At 36.5% G+C, this 13,379-nt stretch overlaps 1 protein-coding gene across 1 annotated transcript in view; it reads right to left on the bottom strand.

The window, feature by feature from the left end:
• Positions 1–13,379, bottom strand: part of USH2A (usherin) — a 798,713-nt gene that overhangs the window by 141,293 nt on the left and 644,041 nt on the right. Inside the window, exon 55 of the mRNA XM_016938662.4 lies at positions 2,743–2,850. Within this exon, the coding sequence (XP_016794151.3) occupies positions 2,743–2,850 (108 nt within the window). The remainder of the gene's footprint in view (positions 1–2,742; positions 2,851–13,379) is intronic.

Raw genomic sequence — 13,379 nt, 5'->3', positions numbered from 1 at the left:
CAAGAATGTCAAGCTTTGGGCTTAGGTGATAGGTAGGTGGTAGTATTTGAGAGAAGAAAAGCAAGTTGAGGAGTAGAGTGGAGTGGAAGAATTAAGTGGCGAAGTACTGAGGTTAAAGTTTTTGAAAAACACCTAAATATAAACATGTAGTAGACCAGTAAATACATAGGATTTAAATCCATAAGTGTAGCTTTGGTGAGAGCTTTAGTATTTGGTAGCTCTCAGCCTTCATTAGGAGATAAAGCCAGTACTCGAAAATTCCAGAAGAGCCTGGGTGCTATAGTGTAAAGAGTAGAGGAAAAAACCAAGGGTGTGTAAACGTTAAAAGAAGGGCAGAGGAAGAGGAATCTGGAATGAACTGAAAAAGACTGGGTCTTCTTTTCCTTTCTGTTTCCACATTATCAATGCTAGAGGAAAGTATGTCTGCAATTTTGCACGATTTATCTCTAAAATGAATTAGAACTCACATGGATGGCAGTAATTGTAGAAAAAAAGAGTAATAATTCAATTCAAACTCTTCCTGTTATTTGACTAAAGGTACAGGTACACAGTTTTCTATGAGGATAAAACTGTAGAGAACTATGTCCAACTTGTCAATGAGGTTGTAATGTACATTGACTTTTTCTTAGATTGAAAATGAGAGGCAAGTGAAAAGAGCTCAGCTTGCATTGGCTATGCATAAACACTTCTTTTAATTCTTTCCATGTCCACTTAAAATACTCAAATATGAGATCTACAAATTATATCTGATGTACTTCGAAAAAATGGCATTTTATAATTAGTTATGTCTGGGTGGATAATTTAAAGTGGTATACTTGTTTTCACTTTACAGTAAAACAACAGAACTTAATGTGATTGCTAAGGTGTTCCCAAGTTAAGCATTCACACTATATTTATTTCATATATGGGTTATATATAAATGGCACTTATTCAGCCAGAAAATGGCCCTAAATCCATGTTTCTTCTGCAGAGGAAAGTCCATTTCATCTATTATTTCTTTGCATAATTATTTGTGTTAGAGGAAAGATACATAAAGTTAAAAAAAAAAAAAGAAATCAAGGGCATTTCTCATATCACATTACCCTGCACTGTTGAAAGCTACAATTTTTAAGTCATAAAATGTAAGTCATTTCAAGAAATTTTGTTGGGAAAATTTCATATTTCCAATGAATTTAAATATATGAATTTGGTAGAGAGAAATGGAACAAGAGATTCTGTTATTTTATCAGGTTGAGTTTCAGCCAAATCTGGTTGATAGATCCTTTAGAAATTATCCATTATCATCAAAGTATCCATTTGATAGTTTACCTTTCCAAAAAATCCACTGCTGGTTTCTTCCTTTCAAAGGAACACTAAGCTTTCTGACATGAAACATTCTTTATATAGAAAACATCATTAGTGAATTCCTGGTGAGGAGCCATATGCCCCATATGTGGAATTTTCCATTTTATTCCCCATTTACTGGTAGGAAGTTCAGGTCTAATATTCCGAGGTACAACAATCCCTTTCATTAGAAGAGTAATGGACAAGTAGTTCAGGAGTCTATGGTGGTAATTAACATTGCATTTCTGTTTAGAAACTTATTTATGCCTTGGTTTCCCCATATGAAAAATAGGCAGATAATGAAGATTAACAAAATAATTAGTTGATCACTAACACATGCCACTGAGTATATTTTTCTTTTGAAAGTAAATGACACCACCCATCCCACCTCTGAACACATGGGTAACCATTGCTATCAGTTGGTGTGTATACTTCCTGGATTTTTAAATGCATTTATTTATTAAACATTAACAATAAATGCCATTTTCTCAGTTTGTTCTCATACATTAATATAATGTCATAACTTCCTCTTTGTATGAACTGATCATCTCATTCTTTTATACTGGTGCATGGAATTCCACAATATGAGAATAGCTGAATTTATTTAGCAATTCTACTCACAAACATTAAAATTGCTCCCAACATTTTGCTATTAAACAAAATAAATGCTTCAATAAACATCCTGGTGCATGCCTCCTTGAGCAGTGTGGCACAGTTTCTGGCATAAATGATGAAAACAGAACGGCTGTATCATGGGAAATTAACAATTTAAATGTGACAGACATTTGCAATTTGCCTTCTAAGGTGATGATTCCATCTTACATTCCTTCCAACTGTGTCTGGTTGTACATCTCTGTACATCACTGTTCATTTGTCAAAATCCTTGTTTGTTGTGGTCCATCTCGGAAGTCATCTGCTCCATAAAGCCTTTTTTGATGTCATCGATGGGTTTCTATCTCTTCCTCTTCAGGCCAACCTTAGCACTCTATTCATTTGTTCTTTCTTAACATCAACTTTCAGATTTTCTCTCTTCATACAGATCTTTCTCCTATCACTTCTACTTGATTGTCAGTCTTGAGGGCAGAGAACATTTTAAACAACTTCAGCAGTGAGCATGGTGTTTATTATATATTAGATGCTCCCAAAATATTTAACATCTGAGTTTTTGAAAAATTTCAATAATTCTTCTTTCCACAGAAAATCAACTCTATAAAGGTTAAAGAATTGAAAGCGAACTGACCTTGGGAAGCTACACCTACATGAATCAAGCCTGAAGAATGGGAACCTAGAATGCTATTTTATTTTGTACCTATCAACTTTATTGCCTCTTCCTTATTTGTTATGAAGGAGTTTACAGATTCCACCTCAAAACGCTATGTGAAAATTTCTTCCCTCAAACCATGGATATTGTTTCATTACCTTCAGGAGCTGCCTGCAGTGTCTGACCTAGAAAAGGCTTGCTTGAAGTGCACCCAGCAGATGTACAAGCTGTAAGAGTGAAGCTGTAGTTGGTGTATGGCTGGAGACCTAGAAAAAGCAAGCAAGAAATAAAGTGCACCTTAAGAGGATTATTTATTATCAATTAAGTACCAGAAGTAACATGCAGAGTTGTAGATATGATAGCCAAAACATTTAAGAGTACTCTCTAAAACACTCTTTAAAGAAGGTCTGAACCTCATAAGAGGCTAAGTATTGAGCAAAATTTCATTTATCACTGATAAACTAATAAATTCTCAGCCATAGAAAATACCTTAAAATTCATGTGAACCATCCACCCTTCTCTTGATTCCCTATACAAGATGTCATTGAAGAGGCTGTCCCGCCTATCGGATCAGAGCACTCCGTCTCTCAAAGAGCCCATTTCATCTTTAGAGAGCCTTAGAGTTATCCTTATTTTGTTTGAAAGTCCCTCCTTATATTGTGATGAAATCTTTCCATCACTTTCACCCCTGGGGACATATAGAACAAATCTAATTTCTTTTCCACATGACAGTTCTTCAAATGTTTGTAGACAGTTATCAAATCCCCCCTGAGTCTTCTCTTCTCCAGGCTAACCATCCCAGTCTCTGCAATTGCTTCTTATATAAATAGGGGCAGGAAAATAAAAAGAAGGTTAGATTCAACATTTTCTTGCCCCAAGCCATATTCAACTCATATTAACGCTAACCAACACTTTTGTTTTTAAACCTTGCACTGTACCTAATGCGGCCTTTTTTGAGGTGTGTTGATTTTGTCTTTACACATAGATTAAAGCTAATTTGGAGAAGAGATGGTGCTTATTACTTCTTTCGTATTCAGAATATGACGCAGTATGGTAATTGTTCAGTAAGTTTTCAGGGAGAAAAGAATGACAATCCATCTAAAATAGAAGTTGTATATTGTTAGATTTCGCTGCTCTCTGCGTGGCTGGTGACCTTGTCAGAGTTACTTAGCTTCTCTTTGCCTTGGTCTACTGATCTGTAAAATGGGGAATCATTATAGCATCTAGCAGACAAGAGAAGATGAAATAGGATACTCAAAGTAGTATTTCATTCTAGCAGAAGCAACTTTAAAGCTCAGCAGCATTCAACAAGGAGGATATTGAGGCTTACAAGACATCTCTCTCTTGACTCTTGGGAAAGTTCAAACAATGCCAAAGCTCTCTTTGAGAAAAAAATAGTATTTTAAAACAACAGGACTTAGCCTATTTGTTAAATAATTGAACTAAGTTACAGATGAATCCAATGATTGTTATGCTTATTTTTTCATGTATTTTGAGCAACATTTTCACATATTTTGTTCTTTTGGTGGAACGACTGTTCCTTCAGAGATGTTAATGTGTCACTTTGTCTATTTATGCAGATTTCTCCTCAAATACTACATTTAAAAAAATTTTGACCACTTTATCTAAACAATCCACCCATCCCTTTTTATCCCCTCACATAATTTTCTTATTTCAGAGCCTTCAACCGTCTCTGATGTTTGCTGTGTCTCTTGCTTATTTGTTATTTGTCTCCTGCTTTAGATGTATGCTCTGAAAGAACAACAACTTTGTTTTGCCTATCTGTATCCTTAGGATTGTGACAGGCACAAAGTGTGTGTTCGTTAAATGAATGAAAAAATTACCCATCTCATCCATTTAGAATGAGAGCAGTAGCCTGGGTTCTCTGCTAAAGCAATAATGTTCTGCAGCTGGAGCTGCTCCAAGGTTTAGCTTCAGAGCCCTTTGTATTTTTTTTTTATCAACTTAGTGATAAGATGCAGGCACTTATTTGATTATAATCTTCCATTTGGTTGCTTTGGAGGATTTACATAATTTTGATATTTACCTGATTTACAGATGAAGAATATGACTAAAGATCTAAGCCGTACCCAAGCCACATGTTTGATAAAAACTCATGGGAAAATGCTAAGATTACAAAATGTAGAGCTCAAAATAATGGAAGGGAACATTCAAGAATGAAACTCAGAGGTTGCAGTGGCAAACTCATTTAGCTCGACAATGTCTCGCCTTCATTCTCTTTACCGACAAAAAGGGTCTTGACCAGTGTGATACCATTTTACCTGAATATCTTATTTTCCCCATTTAGAATATAAGCCCTTTAAGAGTAGAAATGACATCACTGAGTGAGTCTTTTTGGGAGGTCATTTTCCCCTATAGTGCCCATTTTTAGGCATTCAATGTTGAACAAATATTGCTTAAAGAAGAGCATGCCCACCATGGTGTCCCATAAGGATTGCAGGGATATGAGGCTACGATGTCTATCATCATGTGACCTGACCAAAAAGGTCCTTCCTCATAATTCCATCGGTATCCCAGTCCACAGCAATGGTTTCATTGAGTTGGAGATATTTTTTAGTTGCAGAATATTAATAAAATAACAGAAACTAATATAATTTGTGGGCAATACACATATTCTAGATTTTTTCCTGAATGCCAGATGTAAATATGGTAGCTAAAAGTAAACAGATATTTAAATTTTTTTCTCTAATATTCTGACCAAAACAATGGCCTCAGTTATCTTCCTCATTGTGGTCGTGGCTGGTCTGATTTCAGACATGCAGTGACTGTTAAATAAAATTTTAGGATGGGCATTAGGGAAAAAAGAAAATTCATAATCACAGAGGTTTGCTAAGGTTGATTAGAGGATTGAGAGTATTTGTAATGAGAATCGTAGCTGAAAGGAAAATTAATGTATATAAAAATATAAATTGTCATTTCTTGACAAAGCCTTTCTGCTGCAAGTTGAGTGGTCTCCATTTTACTTACAGCCTAGAATTTGAGAAGGCAGGTGTTTAGACATGGTACAGCAGTAGAGCATCCAGCACCTTAAGGATTTTTGATAGAGGGAGGAAAGTGCATCAAAGGAGTTTGCTACAGGTGTTTACATTAGATGGGATAGGCTCACCTAGCAGGATATGGGGGTAGGGCTGGTGGAAGGAATTTGCTTCTCTTGAAGCTACTGGGGTACTAGAATCAAGGAGGAATGGCAGACTCAGCACTGAGCAGAAAACCTTGGTCAAGAAGTCAGTGGAGTTCAAACATATTGTCAAATCAAGAGGAGTCAACATGGTGCACTGAGGAAAGGAGACAAAGATTGAAGAACCAGGAGGATGAGAGTGGGAGACATGTCTGCAAGTGAATATGCGGAGAATGACAGTTTTACTCTAATTCATTGGCACTTTATCCTCAAGCGCTGTGTCTGTCCCTGAAATGTAGCCATGCTGACCAGTTTAATGGACCATGTGGGCAAAGGGTAGTAATACTTAGGATCATTTCAAATGATGTTTGCTAATGTGTGTCAAGCAACTTCACATCTGCTGTATTTACCTTCCAGGGTCTGTTCCTGCTTTTTATAACAAAACTCACATTTTCCTTGGATAAGCCAGTCATTTGTCCACTATCAGGATTTGTACTTTATTTAGCGTTGACTTCACCTGGACTGAGGAGTGCATAGATGACCCAAGCCTGAATACCAAGCTCTATGTTCTCCCATCACATAAGAGCTAGAGCTAACAGTATTTAAGTTACTCAATGGCTGCCTTCCCTCTGAAGATTAAGCAGCATTTAGAAGACATAAAAATGGTAGAAACCATTGCAGCTGCTCTTTATTAAAATTAATATTATTTTAATTGGCAAGTCATAATTGTATACACTGCAGTTGCTCAAAACGAAAAAAAAATGTTAAAAGAATTTAGTTCAAACACCAGCACAAAAACTATAAATTAAGGAAAAAAATGCCCAACAAACAAAACTCAGGGTGTTTTTGTTTTTGTTGTTCTGTTTTTAATTCTCTTTTCATTGGACTCTATACATTAACTAAATACATTTTATGAGAATTGCAGTTATTTTCAAGGAAGTTAGTTACAAGATTATGTAAATGACATACTAGCAAAAGTTTATTGAGCATGTACTACTAGTTGGCCCTCTTCTGTGCACTTCATGGGTGTTAATATAATTAATGCCCACACTAACTTTCTGCTGTGCACACTGTTATTTGTTCATTATACAGATAAGGAAGCTAAGGCACAGAAAGTTGGAGGAAAGTGCCTATGATCACAGAGATAAGAAAGGGCCGGGACCGGTGATACGGTGGCTTATGCCTCTAGTCCCAGTAGTTTGGGAGGACGAGGCAGGTGGATCACCTGAGGTCAGGAGTTTGAGACCAACCTGGCCAACATAGTGAAACCCTGTCTCTACTAAAAAAAAAAAAAAAAAAAAAACTACAAAAATTAGCCAGGCATGGTGGTGCATGCCTGTAGTCCCAGCTGTTCGGGAGGCTGATGCTGGAGAATTGCTTGAACCTGGGAGGCAGAGGTTGCAGTGAGCTGAGATCCTGCCAGTATGCTCCAGCCTGGGTGACATAGTAGCTAGACTGTCTTAAAAAAAAAAGAAAGAAAGAAAAGGAAAGGGTGAGGCCAAGGTTGGAACTTGGGCAATTACACTGAGAAATGTGGCCCAGAGCAACTGGGTTAGGCTTCCCAGCCTTATAACAAAAACGATGACATAAATAGCTCAAAGCCCAGTGAAATTTCCAGTAATATAAAAAATTCAAGTGGGACTATATATTTAAATATTTTCATTTTGAATATTATTACGAGTCATGTAGTGAGATACTGAGTCATGTTCTCTGCTAAGAGAGCAGTCTGAAATTAGGCTATTTGGGTTCTAATAGTTATCTACTTACTAAGTACTTGAGTACAAGGAAGTTTTCTGGCTTCTAGGTTCCTCAGTTTCTATATCTATAAACTGTAGGCATGATAGGAGAGACTGCTTAATAGGCCTACAGATAATTTAAGGGAAGGCAATATCTAAATCCATAATTTAGAAAATTTAAAACCATATTCTATCTTTTAGTTTTTATATTTTTCATATTGTTAGAGGACTGGATTACTAATAGGCTTGGTTCAGATAATCTGTAAGAAAGCATCAACTACCATCAGGCATAGATGATTTACATGAACCTGATGACCTTTCATATATACGAGTCTGTAAAACTCAATAAAATGAACACATTTCAACTGGAATTTGCTGTCATTTTAAGTAAGCCTCTATCGGTAGTCCTTAAAATGAGATATATATGACATACTAGCAACAGGCAATGAAAAGGGCACACCAATTGAAAACTACTCATGAATTGATCAGGATGAGAAGAGGGAAATAAAGAGATGTCTCAAAGGAACCGTTCCAACTGTAACTTAATCCTGAAGTCGAAGAGTAGAAGGAGAAAAGAAAACATCATTCAAGTGCTCAGCATTGAATTAGAAGAGTAGGAAATAGCAGTTGTAGAGTACAGAAAGGCAAACGCATGGAGAAAAGCCAAGTATTTAACATTTCAGTATAGTGAAGATTACTGTGGCTGCAAATTACCTGAATTTCCCTACAGGGAATCATGTTCTTTTTTAAAGGAAAGAAGCATAATATAACCAAACTCATTACAATTACACTTCCAAGTAACATTACCTTGAAGAGTAAATGTGTGCTAAAAGGGACTGCAAAAAGTCTGCCTTTAGTTCATAAAAATATGATTTGGAAAACAAAACCCATGTCTATGAAAGTTAACATTTGAGGTACTCTATAAAGAACAGCTTGCTTCCAATTTTTAATCTCTTGATAAATAGTCAAAAAAGGCACTTTAGCCATTATAAATTCACATAGCAAGTGCTACTTCAAAACATTCAGCCAATTATTCTATAGTGTCATCTGTTATGTTCTAAAGAATTACCAAATAGTCCTAAAGGATGTGTAATTCAGTGAGTTCCTCCATCAGCATGTTTAGTGATTAGCTCAAGCACTGAGAGGCCTGAGTTACGTTAAAAAGTTTTTGTTTGGTGCTTATAAAGTATTGTGAATAACCATCCTGCAGGTAAGTCATCTGTCCTGGCATCAGTTCACCCAAACTGGATGTGTGGTCTGGCCCCTCGGCTGCTCACATTCAGTCTCTTGCTAATGATACAGGAGTTAAGAAGAAATCACTTAGGCAGATAGTAAAGGTATGGGAGTCCTCGGTAAGCCTTTTCTTTTTAGTAAAAAGCCCCAAATAATTTTCTAACAAAGGGCAAGCATGTAAAATCAAGCTGCAGACATAGGTAAACAAGCTGGGTGCTTGCATGGGTGAATGTGGGCAGGAACTAAGGACTGTACATGTTCAAGATGGAGGCTCCATCTTCCCTTCTCCTTGTCAGCCACTTGTACTGTAAGGCTCAGACAAGATGGAACCAATCAACTGGAAGGCCCGTTTGCATAATAAGATTAGGGTGGGGTGACCAGCCTTCCCCCCCCACTATGTAAATGTCATACTTGATCGAACCAATCTGTGAGCCCTATGTAAATCAGACACTGCCTTCTCCAGCCTGCCTATCAAATCTGCTTTGGTCTGCTGCCTCCCCACTTTTCAGATGTCTCTCTCTCTCTCTGTCTTTCTCTCTCTCTCTCACAAGGAGCTGCTCTCCTCTCTCCTTTCTTCTATTAAACTTTCCACTCCTTAACACACCCACATGTGTCTGTGTCCTGAATTCTTTCTTGGCGCAAGACAACGAGCCCCAGGGTATATACCCAGACAACTACAATGATGTTGCTTCCTTTTGCCCTCACTTGCCTGGGATCTCACTAAGTGATCCCTTTCGGAGCATCTCTGCCTACTGAGATTCCCAGGAACTTCCAGCATCCCCTGGTGATCTTGACTGTGATGGATAAAGCCATATCAGCATTCTACTTAGATCAATCTGATAAGTTGTGAAAATCCAGATGTTCAAAACTGGTATACAAAGGCATCATGGAATTACTTTACAGACATCTAAGGTACCTTTAAATTAGAATTTGTTTTACAGGATTTGATTAAGGATTATTTCGGGAGCTCACACGCTAAAGCCATCTTTTCTGGATGGTATCATTCTTCACAATCTCAACAGCTGCCCATTCCACTTACCCAAGCCAATTTCCTCCCCCTCATTGAGCAGCATTGGTACTGTCCATTTTCTGTATTCATGCTTTATGAATTCAGTTGCTACCTCATATGAACTGAACATCAAAACATCAAAACAAAGGGACTCTTGCATTGCACATGCCAGTAAGATCACTTCATGACTTTTAGTTCTGACTACTTGCTATAAGCTAACCTGGGTTATTAATTCTATATTTCATTTGAAATTCTGGGCCATAGCTTAGGCCCCTCTCTCCAATATCTTCCTGATCCCAAGACGCCTTTCCTAAACAAGTTACTTCTTTGGCAGACTCTCTTTAGATATACATCAGCATTAAGACTATGATTTAGACACCACCAAGGAAAGACCCTTTTTCTTTGGTGGTGTCTAAATAATAGTCTTAATGTTGATGTATATCTGGAATAAATATAACAACAAAAATATAATATTAATTATATCTGTGATATATATATATTTTGATTTTAGTGACAGTATTTTAATAAATATTTTAATAAATACTTTTCCTCTTTCAAGTTCAGTGTTATGCTAGACTGAGGATTCTTCTCTGCATTTCCAGGCAGACTTTTCTTCTCTAAAAACAAAATGTGATGTTAGGTGGCAGCAAAATCTGATGTTGCTCAAACGTGAGACAATGAGGACTTTGCAGAGGGAAGGGGGTGGCCAGAACTGGAGTGACAAAACAGAACTAGTATCTGGCAAAGTACATTGGAATATCTGGGATTTAAGGGGATTTTAAAAAAATATCATTGTCTAGGCAGCTATCAATTATAGTTCTTTGGCCTTAATAGTTTATCAATAGGCAGGTTTTAAAACACAAAAAAGTGGTTGATGCCACACTTTTTTTTTCTTTTTTTTTCTTTTTTTTTTTTACTTTTTTAGTCAGGCACAAATTTAGTTGTTCTCAGAGTTGACAAAATGAAAAGAAAATAAATTCTTATCTCTATTTTCACAGGTCCCCAATGCTTGGTGGTCAGTAATTACATAGTAACTGGGGGGAATGCAGCCTGGAGCATTGCAAACAACCATAGAAGAAACTCCCAAAGCTTTTCGAGGACATTATCACCATCCTAGTTTTCTTGCTATCTGTTTTAATTAAAGAAATATACTGCAGTTAATTCCAGACTGCTGGAGATCAGGGTTGGCTTTGTGGGCTTCGACTGTGCCATCAAACACGGTACCATGCTTGGAAGCACATGAGCTTACTTCTATGCTCTGCTTTCATTGTCTTGAAATTTTAATGATTTCTGAACAAGGGGCCTGAATTTTCATTTTGCACTGGACCCCACAATTTTGTTGCCAGATCTGTCTGCGATTTAGATATGTTTGACAGTGGCATTTTTATCTCCATTCAAAACAGAATGTGGTCAAATACTAGTTTACTATTCAGTATTCATTCATTCGACAAACATTTTTTGAATATATTAAGTACTGTGATAGGTACCAGGAACACAATGGCAAACAGGAAGCTACTGTCTCTGTACTTAAAAAGCATTACCTATTACTAAGTGTGGAACAGAGACAAGAGGAAAGGCTATTAGAATAAGATGTGATAATTACTACGAGAGCAAAGATAATATGGGAACACATAGCAGAGTTATCTAAAAATAAAATCCCTTACAAAGAATTTCTACATTTTGTTGTATTGGTGGTTAAAGTATGTTTTCTCTTTTTCCAAGGTGAAGTGTAAGGTATCTGATTCAGTATAACATTAGTATTACATTTTCTGCTACAACCAGCATTGTTAGGGTTTGTTCTATTTAGCACACAAAGTTTTCATTAACTTCTAGGAAGATGAGAAAGGAAAGTAAATTATTCTTTCCTTGCTAATTTAATGCTGGTGGGTTTTTCCTTTTAAATGAAATGCAATGATGAGTAATTTCTAATTAATTATTTTGAAAATAGTTTTCCAGAGTTAAGAGACACATAGGCCCTTATTATACTTGATGCTAAACAGGACATGACTAATTCATTTTTTTTCTCAGTGGCCTTAATTATTTAGTTAATCCTTTCTTCTATTCCTAAACTCATATTAGGAGGCCCACGTATAATGTAGAGGTAGCCCAAAGTGAAACAATGCCATAACTGATGTCCAAATTGTTCTGTACAGGATGGTGGATGTGTTTAGTAATAAACGATATGAAAAGGTCTTTTATTGACAAGCTGCCATGCGCTGTTTGCATTAGCGAATATGAGAAGATGATGGCTGCTACTCCTTCGTCCCCATGGTATTCAGCTCAGTGAGATAGCAGAAAACGCTTCAGTTTACTTAAAGCATTGATAACACCTCTAAATAATTAACCGAGGACTTCCTGTCTTCAATTACTTAATGCTTTTTTTAACATCTTGAGAGGATTATAAGCAATTTATGGATTTCACATGATGAGTGCATTCGCCACTATTCCCACAAAGCATTTACGGGATCATGTTTCTAAAGCTTTGAGGTAATTAAAAATAAGCATGGAGACAATGGGGCTGAGGCAAGATGCTCCCTTTCCCTCCTGTCATTCCTAAGGACCTAGATTTTCAGGCTCCAGGACGACTAGTGCTACAGCTTTATTAGTGCTGTGTTGCTTAGGGAATGCCAAGCTTTTGGAAATGATGAGAAAATCAAAACGTTTATCCTAGGGGGTTCAGGCAGCATTTCCATCAAACATTTAAGATGGAACAGAAAATAAATTTGATTATTTTAGTTCATTCCATGAACTCAATAAAACAGTCATTCACACCATAAAATACTTCAGTACTACATTTGGTCAGTCAGCTAACCGTGGAACTGAATTTTCCTGGGCAGATGAGTAACATTATATAGATCTCAAGTTTCAGATTACCTAATGCCTAGCACCATTCCTGTCCCCAAAGAACTACATATAGGAGGCTCTGTACTTGGTAAGGTTTTGCAGAATGAGGACTTATTTCTTTATTCTACAAAGAAATCCCTCTTTAGGGCTGTATTGGGCAAGTGAAATACTCTCTAAATCTATTTAAAACAATATCCATAGAAATTAAAACAAAACAAAAGTAGAACAGGGAGATTGGTCAAAGGACTCCTAAAAGCTTTTACCAGATTATGATTTTTTACTGTTAAGTAAAAATTAAAATTATATTAAAAAACTTAAAATATTTATTCTAATAACAGGATTTCTGGCACCAAGATACGTGTACGAAATCTACTCTGACATAAAAATAGCCATTAAAAATGTCAATGAAAGGAAGAACTGGTAGGGTGAAGTTATTTAGAGAAAAATCTTTGCAATTATTTTATAATTAATGAGGCTATCAATCCTGTTGGTTTGAACATTACAATTGAATTTGGTCTGTTGGTGTATAAACGCTGATTTCTAAAAAATGCAAACCAATACAGTGGCAACAATTCAAAGCTGATGCTGGTTAAGTTGATAGATACTACAAGAAGAAATTTCTTTAGCCATATATCTCAATTATTGTGAAACCTTTGCTGGTACAGTCTTAATGTGCCTAAACTTGGTTTTCAAAACGCTGTAATTAACATCCCATTGCTTACTCCAAGTGACTCATTTGATTTTTCACCACTGCATCCTGTATAGAGCTCTGTTTTCAGTTATTTCTTTTCTTGTCAGTCTTCCCTATACGTGAGAGGATCTTAAGAGCAGCAG

This window comes from Pan troglodytes, chromosome 1 (assembly GCF_028858775.2).
Source record: "Pan troglodytes isolate AG18354 chromosome 1, NHGRI_mPanTro3-v2.0_pri, whole genome shotgun sequence".
NCBI classification, from domain to species: domain Eukaryota; kingdom Metazoa; phylum Chordata; class Mammalia; order Primates; family Hominidae; genus Pan; species Pan troglodytes.
The sequence above is the reverse complement of the archived record's forward strand: the minus strand, read 5'-3'. Positions and strand labels throughout refer to the sequence as shown.